Consider the following 20,233-nt stretch of genomic DNA (forward strand, 5'->3'; position numbering starts at 1 on the left):
ATTTCTCCTAAAACATTAGCTGCCTTGTTGATGTATATGCCCTTGGTAATCCATTTTGCCCCTCAGTTCTTGTCTGGTAGTCTCGACATAGCTGGATCTCCATAAATAATTATAAAATTAAATTCAGTATTGTGGGGCACCTGGGTGGCTCAGTGGTTGAGCATCTGCCTCCCAGTCAGGTCATAATTCCAGGGTCCTGGGATCAAGTCCCACATCAGGCTTCCCACAGAGAACTTGCTTTTCCCTCTGCCTATATCTCTGCCTCTCTCTCCCTGTGTGTCTCTCATGAATGAATGAATGAATGATGATAAATAAATAAATAAATAAATAAAATCTTTTTAAAAATTCAATATTGTGACTCCTAGGAATACCATGAGGGAATGGAATATGTTATTTCTGCTTTGAAACTCTTGTGGCTTCCCCTGACCTATAGTATAAAGTCTAAATCTGTGCTGTCCACGTGTAGCTATTGTACATTTGAAATGTATCAGGTCCAAACTGAGCTGTAAGTATAAAAAATATTTGGATCTTGAAGACTTGTTATGAAAAAAGGATTATAAAATACTTCAAGTAATAGTTATTATATGGATTACATGTCAAAATGATAATATTTTGGATGTACTAGGATAAATAAAATGCATTACAATTAATTTTACTTGTTTCTTTTTACTTTTTAACAAATGGCTACTAGAAAAAATTTAAATAACGCCAGTGGTTTGCCTTATAGTCCCATTGGACAGGACTGGTCTAAATGGTAAATTAGGGAGTGCAGGCCTGGATCCAGTTCTGCATACTCCCCTGGCTTTGTTCCTGCTGCTCCCAAGGCATGATCCTTGTTTGTCGAGTTCTAGACAAACCTCACAGTGTTGAACACTATGTCTTTGCTCACACTTTTCCTTGTGCCTGGAACATACATTCTGACATTTTCACCTGGCCAATTCCTACAGGTCTTTCTAGATTGAACTCAGTTGTCAACTCTTCAAGAAATCATGCACAGAGCCTCATCTCTGCTTCTATAACTATTTAGCAGTGATTATATTATATTTTAACTTTTTACTTATATGGTCATTTGCCCCTCCATATAGCCTCTTACCCCCAACCATTCTGGCTTCCATGCCCATCTTGAACCAAGGGCAGAGAATATATTCTCTCCATTTATGTGCCTTAGAATCTAGTAGCAACTGAACAAAAACTCAAGAAGCATTGAATTAATCATTTGATATGTGCCTACCAATTGCTCAGCACCATGCTAGAGGGTAATTATGGGGAACATAAATAGAGGCAGGCCAGGACTCAAGGAGAGAAATGAAACAGGCTTCCCCCATGATCCAATGCTTGTATTTTTAGCCTTAGCAAGGGAGCTTTGATACTTGCTTCTCCATACCTCACCAACCATGATTACTCTAATGCATTAGAAATAACTCCAGGGAAAGAATGGTAGACACAGACTCTGAAAAGCCGAGTAAGAGCATGGCCCTTACCAAGGCCCTGCGCTGGACCCAGAAGTATGAGAGGCATCAGGAATACCAAGAACAAGAAAACACAGGCCCTCCTCACAAGGAGCTCACAGACAAGGTGGCAAAAGGGGGAGGAGAATAAGGAGGAACTGGCGTGTTAGCAAACAAATGACACACGATGATGTTAGTGCAAACTGTGTACCTTACAGAAAAGGGACTGGATACTTCTCTTTGAAGGAGGGGAATTAGGAAGGCTTCTTACAGGTGGGGATGTTTGATGGTCAGTAGGTGTTCGCCAGATCATTCAGTTGGGTGAATTAATGAATTAAGGGAGCAAACGCACAGAAACTTGGAACAGCATGGTACATTTTGGAAACTAAGTTCTTTGGGAATCACATGATGGTTATATGCCTATTTGTGTGATTCCCACAGTCCAGGAGTCCCTGGGGCTAGTGGCCAGGTCCCCATCACTGCTACTGCCCCAGTGATCAGCAAGAGGCTGGCACATGTTGGAGACTCAGTAAGTGTTTACTGATGAGTGTGATGTGGGCTAGAACAAGGCAGGACACCTGAGTACTTTCTCTGTACCAGGTACCTTATGAAGTGCTGGGGAGGCTGACCTGAGTCAGTTTCTGCAAGCATAGCTGGCCCATTGAGAAAAACAAGCCATCAGGGGGTCAGTGGTTAGATCGATGCTTTATTTGAAGATAAAACTCACCTAAATTCTGGGTGGAGACCACTCTTCCACGGCTGAAAGGAAAGATGGAAATGGTCATTTTCATAAACCAATCCAAACCATGCCTTTGTTGTGTGATTACAGATCATTAGAGACTTGACCAAAAGACAAAGCAGGTGAGGTCTCAGGACAAAGTGGACACTGACAACAGAAAATTTTAGGAACCCTGGCCAGTGGAGCTGAAGTCAGTGTGAAAGGAAAACAAGAATTCCCAAAGTTATAGTACATGCCAGAGGCAATGTATAAACTGACTTAGAAGAATTGTCTTCTGCATGTTTTTCCAGGAATGCATCTGTAGAATGAAAGCTTTCCAATCATTTGGGAAAATATGTGCTTGTGATATTGGAGTAATGTTTCTGTGGGCAGAAGGGGTAACACAAGTGTATCAGTCACGCTAGGAAGTCTCCCTTTCTGGTCATGTACCCTCTGATCTGAAATCAGCTCTCATATGATCTAGATTTGGCACTGTTAAGATTATGTCCCAGTGACCACAACATGGCTCATTTATTCAGTCTTCATATAGATCTGATTCATTCATTATTTTGAATCTAGATAAAAATGCTGAAGAAAACAGAAAATAGCTCAGCCTTGAAAACGCTGCCACCAAGACCAGTCTATTAGCTCATTTGCCCTCCTTTGAGGAAAGCCCTGCCAGCTTTCATTCAGGGACTACTGGTTTTTATTTTCCATATAATTCTAAGAAACTGGTGGCAGTTGGGGTAGAATGATAAGTCAGATGGACCTCTACTATATTATTTACAGGGTTAACCTCCCTGAGCCTCCAGTTCTCACCTGTAAAATGGAAGCAGTGATACTAGCTCACTGGGGAACACTGAGGATTAAGTGCTCCCACTTTTGTACAAGTGATGCTCTTCCATGTGAAAGACTCCCTGCTAGACACAAAGATGTTGACAAAGAAATAATAACTGTCAGAGAACAGACAGCAGTGACTACAGACAGACTTGTGGGGCCTTGGTGAAAAAACTAGCTCCTAACACCTAACAAAGGGCTAAGAGCATCACATAAAGAAGAGCATGAGCTGTACCCACTCAGTCTGTTATGTTCCAGAGGATTCCATGTCATCAAGACAGGGTAAGACCCAGACAAGAATACTGAGATGAATGCAATAGACATCTGAAAATTATGATATAAAAGTTAAAAATATGGGGTTCCTGGGTGGCGCAGTCAGCTAAGTATCTGACTCTTGGTTTCAGCTCAAGTTGTGATCTCAGGGTCCTGGGATTGAGTGCTATGTTTGGGTTCTGCACTCAGCAGGGAGTCTGCTTAAGACTCTCTCTCTCCTTCTGCCCTTACCCCTGCCATCTCTCTCTCTCTAATAAATAAATCTTAGAAAAAAAGTTAAAAATACTTTCATGCTTTTTTTCTCTTGAATCGGATAAACTCTAGTTATTTACAGAGGTCACTTGTGCAGAAAGGTTTATTATTTGGAGATGTTGCCAGATAATTGAACCATTTTAATGGAATGTTTCTACTCTCATTAATAAGAATAATCATTTATAGCTTTCAAGCTAGAAAATGTATCCAGAAATGAATGGGCCTTTCCAATAGGGGTAAGAAAACAAGCAGGAAGATGAAAGATCTTGACTAAGTGAACCTCGGGAGAGAAGACTGAACCTTAATTGACCCATTACAACATGAGGTAAGCACCTACTGTGTGCCAGGTGCTGTACTAGGAGCTTACCTACTTTGAGTTCTCTCAGCAATTCAGTGAAACAGGTGTAAACTCCCTTATTTATTGAGCATCTACTACAGCAGATGTGGTAACCACAGGGCATATACTTCCTGCCCTTGTGAAGAATACACCATTCTACAGAAGACACAACTGGAGCTCAGAGAGGTAAAATGTTGGAAGAGATGCGGGCATTTACTGTCAAACTGTCTACCTGAATTTACCTTACTCTCGTTCCCACAATGACCTCAGATGTGGGCAACTTCTATTATCTCTATTTTACAGGTGAAGAAATGGAGGTTCAAGATCACACAGGCAGGAGCTGGGATTGAGGCCAGCAGGGACTCTGTTTGGGCCCTAATCAAGCCGCTCCAAAGTGGCACCTAGCACTGTGCCCACCAGGAGCCAGAAAATGTGCCTTCAGAGGGCTGGTCATTCTTATGAAAGCGCAGAATATACAAATTTGGCTTGTGTCACAGCACTCCTCTCTCTGAAGGGACCGTTATTAAAGGCTAGTTGATGCTGGCCGCCATAGATAAGGGGCCGGGAATGGATTAGGACCAGCTTCTCCCTCCCCCCCACACCACCTCTTCTATCTCTGTTATTACAGGCTACAGAGTCTTAGCAGCTGGAGTCTTGGAAAAGCCTCAGGAATAGGGGGGTGTGGGGTTGGGGGCGGGGTAGGAACCAAAACAAAGAAAGACCTTTCTCTTTGCTCGTAAAAGAAACTACTTTACAGTCAATTCTGTATACCTGCTGTAGTTATAAAGTTGGTAAAAAGAGGAAACAGTACCTTTTGAGGTTCTTCAATTTCAACTTCATAAGTTGCTAAAATAAATATGAAAAAGAATCATATCAAAGACAGTTTTTTCACCCGTTTCCTACAGCACCCAGGATTCAAGCAATTATGAAGGGCTGAATAATTCAGTTTTCTCAACCTTCAGAACATGGATCTGTGTGAGGCTTTGTATGTGTGGTTTGGGGGAATTCTCGGGTCACTGATCCTGGCTTTCATCTCTCTGGGGATTTCCAGGATGGAATGTATGGTCAGTGAAAACACGTGAAATAATCTGTTTCCTGTCTCGGTTAATAGATGGATACTCCATGCTTAAGAGACAGCATTGAAACTCAGTGGTTGCAATCCTAAAGGGAACTTGGAAGAAAAGGGAAGGGAAAAAAATTCCCCCTCCAAAAAGAGCCTAGATCCCACTTCAACAAAATGAACTCCATTTTAGGCTTGTAAGTGTTTTTCTCCGTGACTGTTTTTTTTTCCCCTAGTACAGCTTGAAAAGAGGAGACTGGCCACCCACAAAGGTTTGAATTCCTTTTGATTTTTTTTCTGATAGTTCTGTGGATTTTATTGAATGAGATGATGCCAACCTTAATTATTAACAAACACAAGAAGTAGCAAGAATGTGAGTTCAGAGCTTAGTCCTACCACTTCCTGGAACCTGTGGGATTACAGACAAATTACTTCATTTTCTTGAGACTTGATTTGCTCATTTGAGAAATGCAGTCAATTAGTACCTGCTTTACACAGTTAATGGGGAGATTAAAGGAGATGATGTAAGAAATGGGACATATCTAGCAGAGGACCAGATGTTGTATAGAAAGTGATTTTTTTAAAAATAAAATTGCTTATTTGATTTTTCTTTGCTGAAATGTCATCTAGGGGCATGTGGGTGGCTCAGCGGTTGAGCGCCTGCCTTAGACACAGGGCATGATCCCGGGGTCCTGGATTGAGTCCCACATGGGGCTCCTGCAGGGAGCCTGCTTCTCCTGCCTATCTCTCTCTCTCTCTCTCTCTCTCTCTCTCTCTGTCTCTCATGAATAAATAAAATCTTTTTTAAAAAAAGAAATGTCATCTATAAAAGTTTTCCCCTACTATTAATGAATATGTGTGCACAATAAGTAGGACTCCCCCTGTTTTTCTTCTCTTTCTTGCTGCTACGGTTCTGAAGCTTCATTTCAGAAAAGTGACCAAAAAATAGGTTGCATTTCTTAAAAAATGGACTCTATGCCCAGTGTGGAGCCCAACGTGGAGACCCTGATTGAGACCTGAATCGAGATCAAGACCTGAGATGAGATCAAGAGTTGGATGCTTAACAGGTGCCCCTTGTGTTGCATTTTGAAGCCATTATTGTTCTACACAGAAAATCCACTGATAAAATAAATGAAATCCTAGGTTTTCTTTAGGGACTGTCTGCACATGATTGACACAAACACATAAAATTCTCTGTGAATGATTAATGCTATGCACTTCAACTTGAGTCATTGTACAATTTTATTTTTACTGATTTTTGAATCAAAATGTATAATTTTGCTACTGCTTGTATTAAAAGCTTTTAGTTATTAACACGTAATAAATATTTGCTTATGATGCAGTTTGCTCCATCTCTATTCCAAATATGGATTTCTTTTCCAATTTTAAAAATGATAATTTCCCTCTCCCAATTTAGCATTCTTTGGTTTTCAAAGAATTAGTAAATCATGATCTTCTTGCTTCTCATTGCTACCTGGGGACAGAGGTGATATGATTTTGTCTTAGAAATGGAGAAACTAAGTCTCAGAGGAACCTTACTTGCCAAGGCTAGTACGCAAAAATACACACTGAAAAATTCATTCGTAATTTGAGTATGCATTTTTTTTAAACAAAGTAGAGGTTCTTCAAAGATAAGTTTTGCCATCACAACCTGCTCCCAAGGAAGGAATATAAAGGACAAAAGATTGTACCTCAGGGGCTCAGGAAGGGAAAATGAGTCATAAGAGGAGTATGCAACCCACAGCACTGGAACCCATTCTCTCCCCTGAAAGACTTTATTCTAGCTGGGGAAAAAGGACACACATCACAAGATGGTCCTCAGCACCCTCCAACTGCTAGCACCATAACATGACTGCAGCTTGCAGGCCTTTGGCTTTTTCTCCAAGGGGTGAAGAGACTATTACTAAAAATATAAAAACAGTAATAAAAAGCAGATAACATTTTTTATACTTACAGATAGCAGGCACTATGCTGTGTTTAAATGTATGATTTCACTTAATTCATACAATGATCAATACCGACACCCCATTTCACTGATGAGGAACAGATGCCCAAAGAGTGAAGTAACTTGCCCAAGGTCACTCTATTAGCAAATGGTTTTCAAACTTCCTTCCAGCCACAGAATCATTCGTTTAAATGGAATATTGCTCATGAGCATGGTATGCTCATGATAGTTGATGTTATCCTCAAGAGTCTCCAGTACCTCTCAGAACAGTCCTAGGGCCTAGGAAGCACAGTTTGAATGGCTGGTCTAGATTACCTCTGAGAACAATTCTGCAGAGCTTCTAGAATAGCCTAAATCCTGCTTACCCACATTCTGGATAAAAGGGCAAAGCCTCAGAAAGGCACCAGTGCTGAGCTGTGCACTCCCAAGGAGATGGTCTTTGTTTTCCTGGCATTGTTCAAAGGACAAAGTCATGCAATGGTGACAGTAAAAGCTAACAGCATCATCCTTCCCTTTCTTTTCTTCCCTCCCTCTTCCCATTTCCTCCAGAAAGTTATAATTTAGATTCCTCACCCTTGGTGGGCAGAGAATGAAAGAAATATCCATTTTGAGTTAATCTTTGTAGAATATGTGAGACTTACATTGATATTTATTTTATTTTTACCTGTGGCTATTCAATTGCTCCAACACCACGAAAGGCTATCTTTCCCATTAAATGCCATTTTACAATTTTGTAAAAAAAAAAAAATCAGTTGGATGCATTTGTGTAGGAGTCAGCTCTGGGTTCTTAATTCTGTTCCATCATGCTGTGTGTCCTTCCCCATCAATGCCACACAGTTTTGATTACTAGAGCTGTAATTCTTGAAATTAGGTAGTCTGCTACCTCTTACTTTTTCAAAGTTGTTTTTTTTATTTTAGCTATTCTAGTTCCTTTGCTGTTCTATATACATTTTAGAATAATCTTGTTAATATTTACAAAAGACCTGGCTGGGATTTTTTATAGAAATTACAGTAAACCTGTTTATCAACCTGGGGAGAATATTTTTTCTACATAGAGTTTTTCAATCCATAGACATGGCATATCTCTCACATTTATTTATGTAGGTTTTCTTTGAATTATCCCATCAGCAATTTGTAGTTTCCAAAATTTAAGTCTTGTAATGTTTTGTTAGATTCAAACCTAAGTATTTATCTTTCTTTAGCTATTTTGAATATTATACTATTTTCCAATTTTAGGGGATGCCTGGGTGGCTCAGCAGTTGAGCGTCTGCCTTCAGGCCAGGGCATGATGCTGGAGACCTGGGATTGAGTCCCATGTCGGGCTCCCTGCATGGAGCCTGCTTCTCCCTCTGCCTGTGTCTCTGCCTCTCTGTGTGTTTCTCTCATGAATAAATAAAATCTTAAAAAAAAGATTGAACTTATTTCCCAATTTTAGTGTGTTCATTGCTAGTCCATAGAAATAGGGCTTCATGTTTATCTTGTATTCTGTGATCTTGCTGAACTCATTTATTAAGAACTAAGAACTTTAAGAGGAACTCTAAGAACTTTTTCTGTTTTTGGTAAATTCCCTGGGATTTTCTACCTAGGTAATCCTGTCATCTGAAAATAAGGACAGTTTAATTCTTGATTTGAATATCTTTTATTTCCTTTTCTTGGCCTATTACACTGACTAGAACTTGTAGCATTATGTTGAATAGGAGTGGTAAGAGTGGACATCCTCCCTTGTTCCCAATCTCTGGGGGAAAGTATTTAAGGTTTCTCCATTAAGTATCATGTTAGCTATAGGCCTTTTTTTTTTAATGCTTTTTTTCAAGTTGAAGAAATTACCCTCTATTCCTATTTTTCTGAGGGTTTTTAAAAATCATAAATGGTAATTGAATTTGTCAAATGCTTTTTCTGCATAGATTGATAGGATTGTGATTTTTCTTGTTTAGGCTGTCAATAAGAACTTTATTGATTGATTTTGATTGATTTTTGAATATTGAACTAGCTTTGCATCCCTGAAATGAACAGCATTTGATCATGGCATAATTCTATTTTATATCTTGCTAAATTCTATTTGCTAATATTTTGCTAAGGATTCTTATGACTATACTTATGAAGGATGTTAATCTGCAGCATTCTTCTCGTGCAGTGCTTCTGTCTGGGTTTGGTATGAGGGCAGTACCAGTTTCTCAAAATGAATCAGTAAGTGTTTCCTCCTTTTCCATTTTTCTTGGAAAGATTGAGTAGAATTGGTGTTAATTCATTTTTAAACACTTAGAATTCTCCAGTGGAATAGCCCTAGACTTTGAGATGGTCTTTTTGCAAGTTTTATGTTTTATTAATTAATTTTTAGATTTTAATTCCAGTATAGTTAACATACAGTGTTCTAGTTTTTGGTAGTTTCAAAATTATGGCTTCAATGTCCATAAAAGTTACAGGGCTATTCAAGTGATTAGTATTGAGTGGTTTGAGTTTTTTGAGGAATGTTGCATCTTTAAGTTGTCAAATTTAGATATGTAGAATTGTTCATAATATCCTCTTATGGTCCTTTTGATGTCTGTAGAGTCTGTAATGATATCTTTGTTTCATTCATGATACTGTTCATTTGTGTCTTCTTTCTGTTTCTTTGTTAGTCTTGCTAGAGGTTTGTCAATTTTGTTGATCTTTTCAAAGAAAAAGCTTTTGCTTTCATTGATTTTTCTCTACTGCTTTTCTGTCTTCAATTTCATTTATTTCTGTTCTTAATCTTTATTCTTTCCATCCTTCCACTTACTTTAGATTTATTTTCTCTTCTTTTTCTATGTTCTTGAGGTAGGATCTTACACTTAAGGATTTTCTTCTTTTTTAATGTAAGCATTTAGTGATATTAATTTCTCTTCTGCATTCCTTAGACTGTGTCCTGCAGATTTTGACATATTTTCATTTTCATTCATTCAATATATATTTTTATTTTCCTTTAGAAATGTGTGGCTTTGTTTCTAAGTGTTAAGAGAGCTTTCTGTTATCTTTTAGTTACTGATTTCCAGTTTGATTACATTGTGGTCAGAAAATACATCATGATTTCAATTTTTTTCAAAATGTGTTGTTTTATAGCCCAGAATATGGTCCACCATGGTATATGTTTATGGGTGCTTGAAAAGTATATGTATTCTGCTTCTGTTGCATGTTCTATAGATGTCAATTAGATCCTGTTGCTTGATGGTGTTGCTGAATTCTTCTGTATTCTTGCTGATTTTCTGAGTAGGTGTTCTGTCAATGTGCAGAGAGGGGTGTTAAAGTTTCAAACTATGAATCCATTTGTCTATTTCTTATTTCAGTTTGTGTGTCACATATATTACAGCTCTGGAGCCTGGTGCACACACATTTAGGATTGTTTTGTCTTCTTGATGGATTGACCCTATTATCATTACATAATGTCTTTGCATCTCTTGTATTTTTCTTTGCTCTGAGGTTTACTTTAGCAGTTATTAATAGCCACACTTACATTTTTAGATTAAATTTACATCTGCTAATCCATCTTTTTTAATTGGCATATTTAGGCAATTTATATTTAATGTAATTAACACAATTATTGATATATTATGACTTAAGTCTGCCCTTTATTTTTTATTTACTGTTTATTCCATGTTCTCCTTCTTTGTTGATATTTCTTGCTTTCTTGTGAGTTACCTGAACATTTTTAGAATTATTTTTTATTTATCTATAGTAGTTTTAAAAAATTATTAATCTCAGTGTATAGTTGTTTTAGTGGTTGCTCTAGGGATGACATTATATATACACATAAAATCACAGTTCTACTGGTATGGACATTTTACCAGTTTACATGGAGTATAGAAACCTTATTTCCTTCTATGTCCCTTAACTGTTTCCTTATAATGGTTTTCTGTATTTATTTTGTATACATTTAGAACTAAACCAAGTAGTGTTAAGAGTTTTTACTTCAATCATCAAACTTTTTTTTTTATAAATTAATTTTTATTGGTGTTCAATTTACCAACATACAGAATAACACCCAGTGCTCATCCCGTCAAGTGTCCCCCTCCGTGCCCGTCACCCACTCACCCCCACCCCCCGCCCTCCTCCCCTTCCACCACCCCCAGTTCGCTTCCCAGAGTTAGGAGTCTTTATGTTCTGTGTCCCTTTCTGATATCTCCCACACATTTCTTATCCCTTCCCTTATATTCCCCTTCACTATTATTCATATTCCCCAAATGAGTGAGAACATACACTGTTTGTCCTTCTCCGATTGACCTACTTCACTCAGCATAATACCCTCCAGTTCCATCCACGTTGAAGCAAATGGTGGGTATTTGTTGTTTCTAATGGCTGAGTAATATTCCATTGTATACATAAACCACATCTTCTTTATCCATTCATCTTTCGATGGACACCGAGGCTCCTTCCACAGTCATCAAACTTAATTTTAAAAACTCAAAAGAAGGGAAATATGTCACATTTACTCACATTTGTATTCTTTCCATTATTCTTTCTCCTGAACTGATGCTTCAAATTTCTTCCTTTTATCATTTCTTTTCTGCCTAGAAAGCTTCCTTTAGCCATTCTTTTAAGATAGGTCTGCTGGAACAAATTTTCTTAGTTTTCCTTCATCTGAGAATGTCTTGATTTCCCCTTCAATCTTGAAAGATATTTTCACTGGTAATAGGATTCTGGATTGATAGTTCTTTTCTTCTTGTATTTGAAAAATGTTGTGCCACTTTCTTCTGGCCTTCATGGTTTCTGATGAGAAATTCAGTCATTCAAATTGTTTTTCACCTATAGGTAATGTATCATTTCTTTGGCTGCTTTCAAGTTTTTTACTTTTTATTTTTAGAAGTCTGATTATGTTTTTGTGTGGATTGGGTTTGTCCTGTTTGGGATTTTCTTGGCTTCTTCAATCTTTTGTTTAATGTCTTTCACCAAATTGGGGGAAGTTTTCAATTTCTTCAAGTACTTTTTTAGTAGCATCTTTCCCCTTTATTTCCAGTACTACAATTTAAGGCTTTCATAATAGTTCTACAGGTCCATTCATTATTTTTCCCCCAGTCTGTTTTCTCCTTGTTGTTCATATTAGGTAATTTCAATCATTTCCCTCAAGTTTATGGATGCTTCTACTCTCCCCATTCTGCTATTGAGCCCATCCAGTAAGCTTTTAATTTTTCTTATTGTATTCTTCACTTCTAAGCTTCTATTTCTTTTTCTTCACATCTTCCATTTCTTTGCAGAGATATTCTGTTTCTTCTAAAAATAGAGTAAAACTCTGTTTTTTAATATTTCAATCATGTTCATAATTGTTCACTGAAGTATTAACAGCTACTTAAAGTCTGTCAGAATATGCTAATACTTCAGTTGTCTCAATTTTGGCATCTACTGATCACCTCGTCTCATTCAAGTTTAGACTTTCTTGGTTCTTGGTATAATGAGTAATTTTCTATCGAAACCCGGACATTTTAAGTATTTTGTTATGATACTGTGGGTATTATTTAAAGCTTCTGTTTTAGTTGGCTTTTCCTGGTGATAGAAATAGGATGACATTTTTTCCTGTCAGCTGAGGGTACACATCTAATTTCTCTACTTCTTGGACTCCCGATACCCAAGTGAGGACAGGGATCCTCACTACTCCTGGTTAGGAGTGGGCACTCCAGTTCCCCACTCAGCTTCTCTGAAAATACCCTGGTTAAGAGTGGTAGGAGTGCTTGTTATTGTTCCCCATTTGGCCTCCTTACTGCTGGATAGTTGTGAAAGTCCTGATCCTTCGCTAGGTCCTCTCTAACACCAGCCCAATAGGAAGCCAAAGGGGCATCTTGTTACTGCTAGGTGGCATAATGGAATACAAGCTCCCCATGAGATCTTCACTGTAGGTGGAATTTTGTTACTCCTGGAGGGGATGAAAGTCCTAGCTTCTGACTTGTCTTTCTCTGCACCATCTCAGGGGAGGGGTTGGGGGTACATAATGGCAGCCTAATGAGGGTAAGTGTCTAGGCTCCCCATTCAGCATTGGCTGGTATGGTGGAGCCAGGTTTTTTTTCTGTGATGTTTGGCTGGAGTATAACAGTTATTGTCTAGAGGCTTTCTGGTTTTTTTTAGGCTGCCCCTTTTCTGGTCCTTTAGCTAGAGAGAATGGGCTTTTGCTGAAGATGTTTCTGTTTGTACCCATTGGTGTTTCTGGATTGCCAGCTTCTTTATCTCCAAGTCTGGAATATATGAGCCAAGAAGAAAACCCAAGGAACTCATCACCTATTCTTCCTTGGGTTCCTAGGTCTCTAGCTGGTCTACCTTCTTATTTCCATCTTTTCAGAGTCTTCTAGTTTTCATATGTTTGTTTCACATATAATATCCAACAGTTTTAGTTGTACTTATCAGGGGGAATAGGGAAAAGTATATATGCTCCATCTTTCCAGAAACAGAATTTAACTTGACTTTAAATGTATTATTTTACCAAACTCTCAGAACACCACCACAAAGGAAGTATTATAACCACTTTATAGACGAAGACACTGAGGTTAAGACGTCATTCATCCAGTAAGTGGTACAAAGATAATGGAAGGTAAATGGGGAAATAGTCAAATGAATAAGTACAAGTGGGGGTAAAATAGCTCGCTCCCTTTTTCTTCTTCTTTTTTTCCTTTAGGGTAAATGCATCCTGGCCCTTTAAAGAGGAACAAGGAAAGGGGTGGGGATAAGTAACAGGATCCTTTTGATCCCAGGCTGTAGTTCTTCAGTTTCTTCAGCCCTGGCAGGCTATTCCTATTTCCCACCAGGATGTTCTCTCTAGCCAGAAAGACACCATTGCCACCCTCACTAGTCTCCCACTTCTCTCCCTTTCTGCTACCCTATGCTCTGTTACTCTCAATTGCATTAGCGGCTTATTTTCTGAGCCCTTTATCCTTCAGCATAAACACTTGCCTCTTTATGAAGTACATGAGGAATCCCTCAGTGAAAGGCTGAAGGGAGGCTTGAGTTAGTGGCTCCTTCTTTGGTTACTTCAGGTGATGTCCACTGGCAGGCCCACCTTGAACATTTGTGGCCTGGGTAGAACAAATGCAGGTCTCTGGTCTAGCTTCCCATTTTCAATCCTCAGCTTTACCCTACATGACAAGGGGCCTTGCATATGTCCAAATCCCACCCACACCACCCCCCATGAACTGTTCTCCCTGCAGCCCAGTCTGTCTTGTCCTAGTCTTTCTCTGTAGCCCAGTCTGTCCTGGGACTTAGAGAAGAGACTCAAGCAGGACCTCAGACAGCCACTTGAGAGGGGGCATTCTGAGGGCCTCATGTATCCAGAAATATAGGCTCTGACTAGAGCATCTAAATAGCCCTATAAGCCCTTTGTAGAAAGGCATGCAGTTGGAATTTAGTCCAAATGGGGCCCAAAGCCTTTCTATTCAAAGCATGGTTTGTAAACCAGCAGTGTCAGCACCACCAGGGAACTTGTTAGAAGTTCTAACCTCACAGCTACTGAACCAGAATATGTTAACCGAGATTCCCTGGTGATTCATATTTCAAGTGTTAGAATCTGAGAAGCCGTATTCTGATGCAAGTGTCCAGACACCTCAAGAATGGAACAATATTTCCATATGGGGATGAGAGGGGACAGCAGTTGCTTGTCTTATGGCTAGTATTTTATAAACCATATGGGAAATCTAGACTTTGCCCAATCTAAGAGAAAGAGAGAGTGAGCTTTTCTGGTAGTTCTTCAATGCTTTATTTCTTGGGGGGAGGGGAGGGAAGGGAAATTGCAATAGATTCTAACTCATTACCCTACAAACCTCTTATGTATATATTCCCAGGCAAATGACTTTTCCCAGACTCTTGGACTTTTTCTTCATGCAATAAAGAAGTAAAATCAGATTATCTGTCTCTAACGCTCCTTCCAGGAAAGCAAAACATACTTGAACGGGAAGCAGCATAAAACTGTGAAAAGAGCATGCATCTTGGAGGCAGTCTGAGCCCATTTCACCATAGCTCTACCATATACTCCTCATGTGACCCTGCACAACTCAACCTCTTTTTCCCTCAGTTTCCTGTCTCAAAAAGTGGACTAATAAAATTTCTGTATCAGCAGGGATGCACAGAGAGAACCTACTACAGAACCATGACTCACAGTATAGGTTCAGAAAATATCGTTTATTTCAGCACAGATATTTATGCTTTTTGTAGAGAATTGGCTTATTCTACAGATAGAACAAAGGCACCGAAACTTGTAGAAATTTTATGAGTCCCTGCTTCTTCATTTTCTTACCTGACAGGGTCTCTTTCTTCATAGAAAGGTCTGAGCTTTGTCGGCAATACCAGAGGCAGGAAGACTTAGCTCTGAACCAGTGGTCAGATCCATTAAATGAATTCTCTGCTCCTATTCAGACTAAACACAGGGACCTAATTCTCATAGTCTGTTATCTCTCTCTCCACACACGGAGTTACCAGGGGAATTCAAGAAAGACACCACAGGAAGAGAGATGAGGTTTCTATGGGAGAAGGAAGAAAAATGAATCACCATATCTTGATTTTCCCTCCTACATATCTACAGAAGGCAAGGCATCTAAGTAGATTGGTGAAGGAGAGAATAGAAGAGGTAGAGAGAAGGCAGCACTAGGAGTTGTGAGATAGCATTGATGCCCAACTGGATTTATTTATATTTTTAAGAGACCAGGCAAGGAAAAAAATAGAAATGAGATGGTAGGGCAGCATGGCTGTGAATTTTTAAACTTATAGTTAGCTGGAGGGAAAATACCATTTTTGCCACATTTTCATTCCACACAGGGTTACAATATTAATTGGCTTAGCAGACTTACAATCAGCAATTTCTTTTGCAGTGCACAGGTTAATGGAGTTGCCAGAGTGTTTCAGATATGAAATTGTTGCCTCATAATTATGTGGTTCTTCAAATTCAGCACTAAGAAACATGGAAAAAAAGGTTACTTAAAATAAAACATTGCTTTCCACATATTTAAAAACTTTTTGTATTTTTTCTTCATTAAAGAATATGTCTGACAAATATGGTGATTTAAACCTATATGAAAGGCATACCACCCCTACTCTAAAAATACAGAAATTCTGAAAAATATAACAATGTGAAAAATTATATGAAGAATATATAATTCATCTAGAAATCAATAAAGTCTCCAGGTGCCAGATATAGAGAGGAAAGCACAACTAAAGATGAAGGTGAGAATTACATGCAAAGGGAAACTGAGACAGATAAAGAAAAATCCTAATGACGGGGTGGCTGAGGATATACTTCCTGAGTCAGAAGTTAAGTCTGAGCCACAGGCCTCATGTGAATGTGAAGCTAGAACCAAGCTATCACCATAAAGTTCAGAGTCACAAAATGCCATTTCATCTGTTAAACAAATTATAAAACATATGTGTGTACTTCTCTGCTATCCAGCTATGATTGCTGGAGCTAAAAGAATCTCCCATGAGAAATCAGAAACTTGAAAACCCAGCACCAAATACAGGTGGGGTTCTAAATGTATACTGTATCTCAGAGACACAGAGACAAAATGGTGCTTGCAATCCAACTGTCTTTTGTAAGGCAAATCTGAAATCACTCTGTAAAGATGCTTCTATAACCCAAGGCAGCTATGGTTGCCAAAGGAAACAATTCCCACTTAAAACAAGCTTGTAGTAAAAAAAAAAAAAAAAAAAAAAAAAAACAAAAAAAACAAAAACAAAAACAAAACAAAACAAAAAACAAAAACAAAAAAACAAAAACAAGAAACCCACAAGCCACACAAAGAGATGAGCTACCACAGATAGAAGATATAACAGAATGACAGATTTAAATAACAGAATGAGATGAAAGTGACTTTAAACATTTAAAAAAATGTTCAAAGAAATAAAGGGATAAAAGCCATTAGGTAAAAAACAAAACAAAAAAAACTCCAAGGGTGTGGAAAAAGAACATAGATTTAGGGACAGGAGAAAGGGCTTATAGAAATCATTAATTCTTGTAATAAAAATTTAATGTAGAGGTTGAAAAGTAGACTAGACACAGCAGAAGAGAGAATTGGGGAATAAGTTAGATCTAAGGAAGTCACTCAGAATGTAGCATGGAGAGATGAAGAGATGCAAAATATTAAAAGAGAAGTTAACAGTGGGGAAGGTAGAATGAAAAGGTTCAACATATATAGACTAGGGATTCTAAAAGGGAAAAAGAAAAAAGATGAAAAGGAGTCAGTATTCACATGATAATAACTAAGGCTTTTAACATTGAAAAGGAACATAAATTCTCTATTGAATCAACTTCAACAATAAAAAATAATGATAAATCCACGCTCATACACTTTGTAATAAGTTAGCATAAGTCAAAGGAAAAAAGAAAAATGTAAAATCTCTGTGAGAGAAAAGATAGATTACTGAGGAATAGCAGACTGTCAAGGGACTTCTCATTAGCAGCAATTGGTGGTTGAGATTGTGGATAATATCTTATGGGCTAAGGAGAGAGGAGATATCAGTATCAAATTATCTTCTAGCTAAATTGTCATTAAAAGTGAGGGAGAAACAAAGATTTTTTTCAGCATACCAGTACACATATTTACTGCTCACAGATCCTTGCTGAAATGCATCAAATCTTTCAAAGAAGTTAAAGTCCCCTCCTTCCCAAGGCAGAAATCACTTTGGAATGATACTTGTTTCTGCTGGGCCATGCACAGGGTATGGCTAGGCAGGAGCTGCTTTGAAGGTACCTGCTGAGATAGGTGGGTTTGATGGGGTGGGTCTGTAATACTAGCAAGTCAGATGAAGAGTTTTAGAGCTGGTTCCAAGTGTCTGGCCATCTAGAGTGAGGGAAGAGAGGAGAAATGGTGCCTGCCAGTGGGCTTCACACTGGGCATGGAGCCTGCTTAGGATTCCCTCTCTCCCTCTCCCTCTGCCCCTCCCCCCTTAAAAAAAACACAAGAGGGAGTCAACAACAGATTAGAGGATGCAGAAGAACAGATCAGCAATCTGGAGCACAGGGTGACCAAAAGCACCAAAGCTGAACAGCAAAAAGAAAAAAATTAAAAAATGAGAATAGATTAAGGAAACTCAGTGATATAATCAAAATACTGAGGAAAAAATCCTGTAACCAAGAATAGGCTACCCATCAAGGTTATCATAGGAGAAATAGAAGAATAGGAATAGTTAGAATAGGAGAGAGAAAAAATTTCTCAAATTAAAGTTAAAGGAGTTCATCACCACTAAATCAGATTTACAAGAAATGTTAAGGGGAATACTTTGAATAGAAAGAAAAGACCATGACTAGAAGAACATCATTAAAGGAAAAAATTTCACAGGTAAAAGCAAACATATAGTGAAGGTAGTGGATTAGTCACTGATAAAACCAGTATGAAAGTTAAAACACAAGAGTAATAAAATCAATTATATTTACAAGTAACAGTCAATGGATACACAAAATAAAAAGATGTAAAATATGATATCATATGCAAAAAACATGGAGAGGGGAGTAAAAATTTTGACCTTTTAGAATGTGTTTCATCTTCAGCAACCATCAACTTGTAAAGACTTCTATAAAGATGCTTGGGTGGCTCAGTGGTTTAGCATCTGCCTTTGGCTCAGGTCATGATCCTGGGGTCCAGGGATCAAGTCCCATATTGGGCTCCCTGTGAGGAGTCTGTTTCTCCCTCTGCCTGTGCCTCTACCTCTCTGTGTGTGTTTCATGAATAAATAAAATCTTTTAAAAAAGACTGTTATAACACCTAAGATGTTATATATGAACCCAATAGTAACCACAAATAGAAAACCTTTAACAGATACAAACATAAAAAGAAAGGAATACAAGTATAACACTAAATAAAGACATCAAACCACAAGGGAAAAGAGTAAGAGAAGAAAAAAAGGAAAAAAAGAATTACAAAAACATATAGAAAACAAATAAGATGACAGTATGTACTTGTTAATAATTATTTTAAATGTAAATAGACTAAATGCTCCAATCAAAAGACACAGGCTGACTGAATGGATATAGAAACCAACCCATGTATATGCTGCCTATAAGAGGCTTACTTCAGAACTAAAGACACATACAGACTGAAAATGTAGGACTGGAAAACATACGCTATTTAAATGAAAGTAATAATAATTTAAAAAAAAGCCAGGGCAACAATACTTTTATCAGACAAAACAGACTTTAAAACAAAGATTGGCCAAAAAGAAAGGGCCCTACATAATGATAAAGAGATCAATCCAACAATTATATAACAATTATAAATATCTATGCACCCAACATTGAAACACCTAAATAAAGCAAATATTAACAGACTTAAAGGTAGAAATCGACAGTAGTACAATAATAGCAGGGGATTTTAACAGCCACTTGCATCAAGGGATAGATCAGATGGACAGAAAATCAACAAGGAAACAGTAGCTTTGAAGCACACATTTGACCCAGTGGACCTAAAAGATATATACAGAACATTTCATCTAAAACAGCAGAATACACATTCTTTTCAAGTATGTAAGGAAGATTCTCCTGGACAGATCACATTAGGCCAGAAAACAAGTCTCAATACATTTAAGAACTCTGAAATCATACCAAGGATTTTTTCCAACCACAACAATATAAAACCAGAAATCAATTATAAGAAAAATCTGGAAGGAACACAACTACAGAAGGCTATACAATATGTACCAAAAATGAATTTTCTTCAAACAAGAAATAAAGGAAGAAGAAGAAAAATTGAGATAAATGAAACACAATGGTCCAAAACCTTTGGGATGCAGCAGTACAGGCCTCCCTCGAGAAACAAGAAAAATCTCAAACAACCTAACTTTATACCTAAAATAATTAGGAAAACAACAAACAAAGCACAAAGCTAGTAGAAGGAAGCAAATAATAAAGATTAGAGCAGAGCCTTTAGCCAAATTTGTCAAGAAAACAAGAGGATTTAAATAAATATAATCAGAAATGAGGGAGTAAGAAATGATGGTATAGAAATACAAAGGACTATAAGAGACTATTATGAACAATTTTAAACGAAAAAATTGGACTACCTAGAAGAAACGGATAAAGTTGAAGAGATGTATCATCTTCAGAAACTAAATTAGGAATAAATACCTTGACAGTCTGCTATTCCACGATCAGATAGTTTCAGGGTGAAGTGAATGGAGTATTTATTTTTTTTTAAAGATTTTATTTATTCATAGAGACAGAGAGACAGAGAGAGAGAGGGCAGAGACACGATAAGCAGGCATCATACAGAGAGCCTGACGTGGGACTCAATCCAGGGTCTCCAGGATCATGCCCTGAGCTGCAGGTGGCACTAAACCGCTGCGCCACCAGAGCTGTCCGTCTATTAAATATTTAAAGAAGAGCTAATATCTATTTTTCTCAAACTATTTCAAAAAACAGAAGAGAAAGTAAAACTTCCAAGTTCATTCT

General features: G+C 37.9%; 1 protein-coding gene across 1 annotated transcript in view; it reads right to left on the reverse strand.

The window, feature by feature from the left end:
• FYB2 (FYN binding protein 2) overlaps positions 1 to 20,233 on the reverse strand; it is a 95,790-nt gene that overhangs the window by 44,627 nt on the left and 30,930 nt on the right. The window contains 3 exon segments of the mRNA XM_055305846.1: positions 2,176 to 2,207; positions 4,677 to 4,711; positions 15,645 to 15,745. Of these exon segments, the coding sequence (XP_055161821.1) occupies positions 2,176 to 2,207; positions 4,677 to 4,711; positions 15,645 to 15,745 (168 nt within the window).

The sequence above is a fragment of the Nyctereutes procyonoides genome, unplaced genomic scaffold, assembly GCF_905146905.1.
Source record: "Nyctereutes procyonoides isolate TBG_1078 unplaced genomic scaffold, NYPRO_anot_genome, whole genome shotgun sequence".
NCBI classification, from domain to species: domain Eukaryota; kingdom Metazoa; phylum Chordata; class Mammalia; order Carnivora; family Canidae; genus Nyctereutes; species Nyctereutes procyonoides.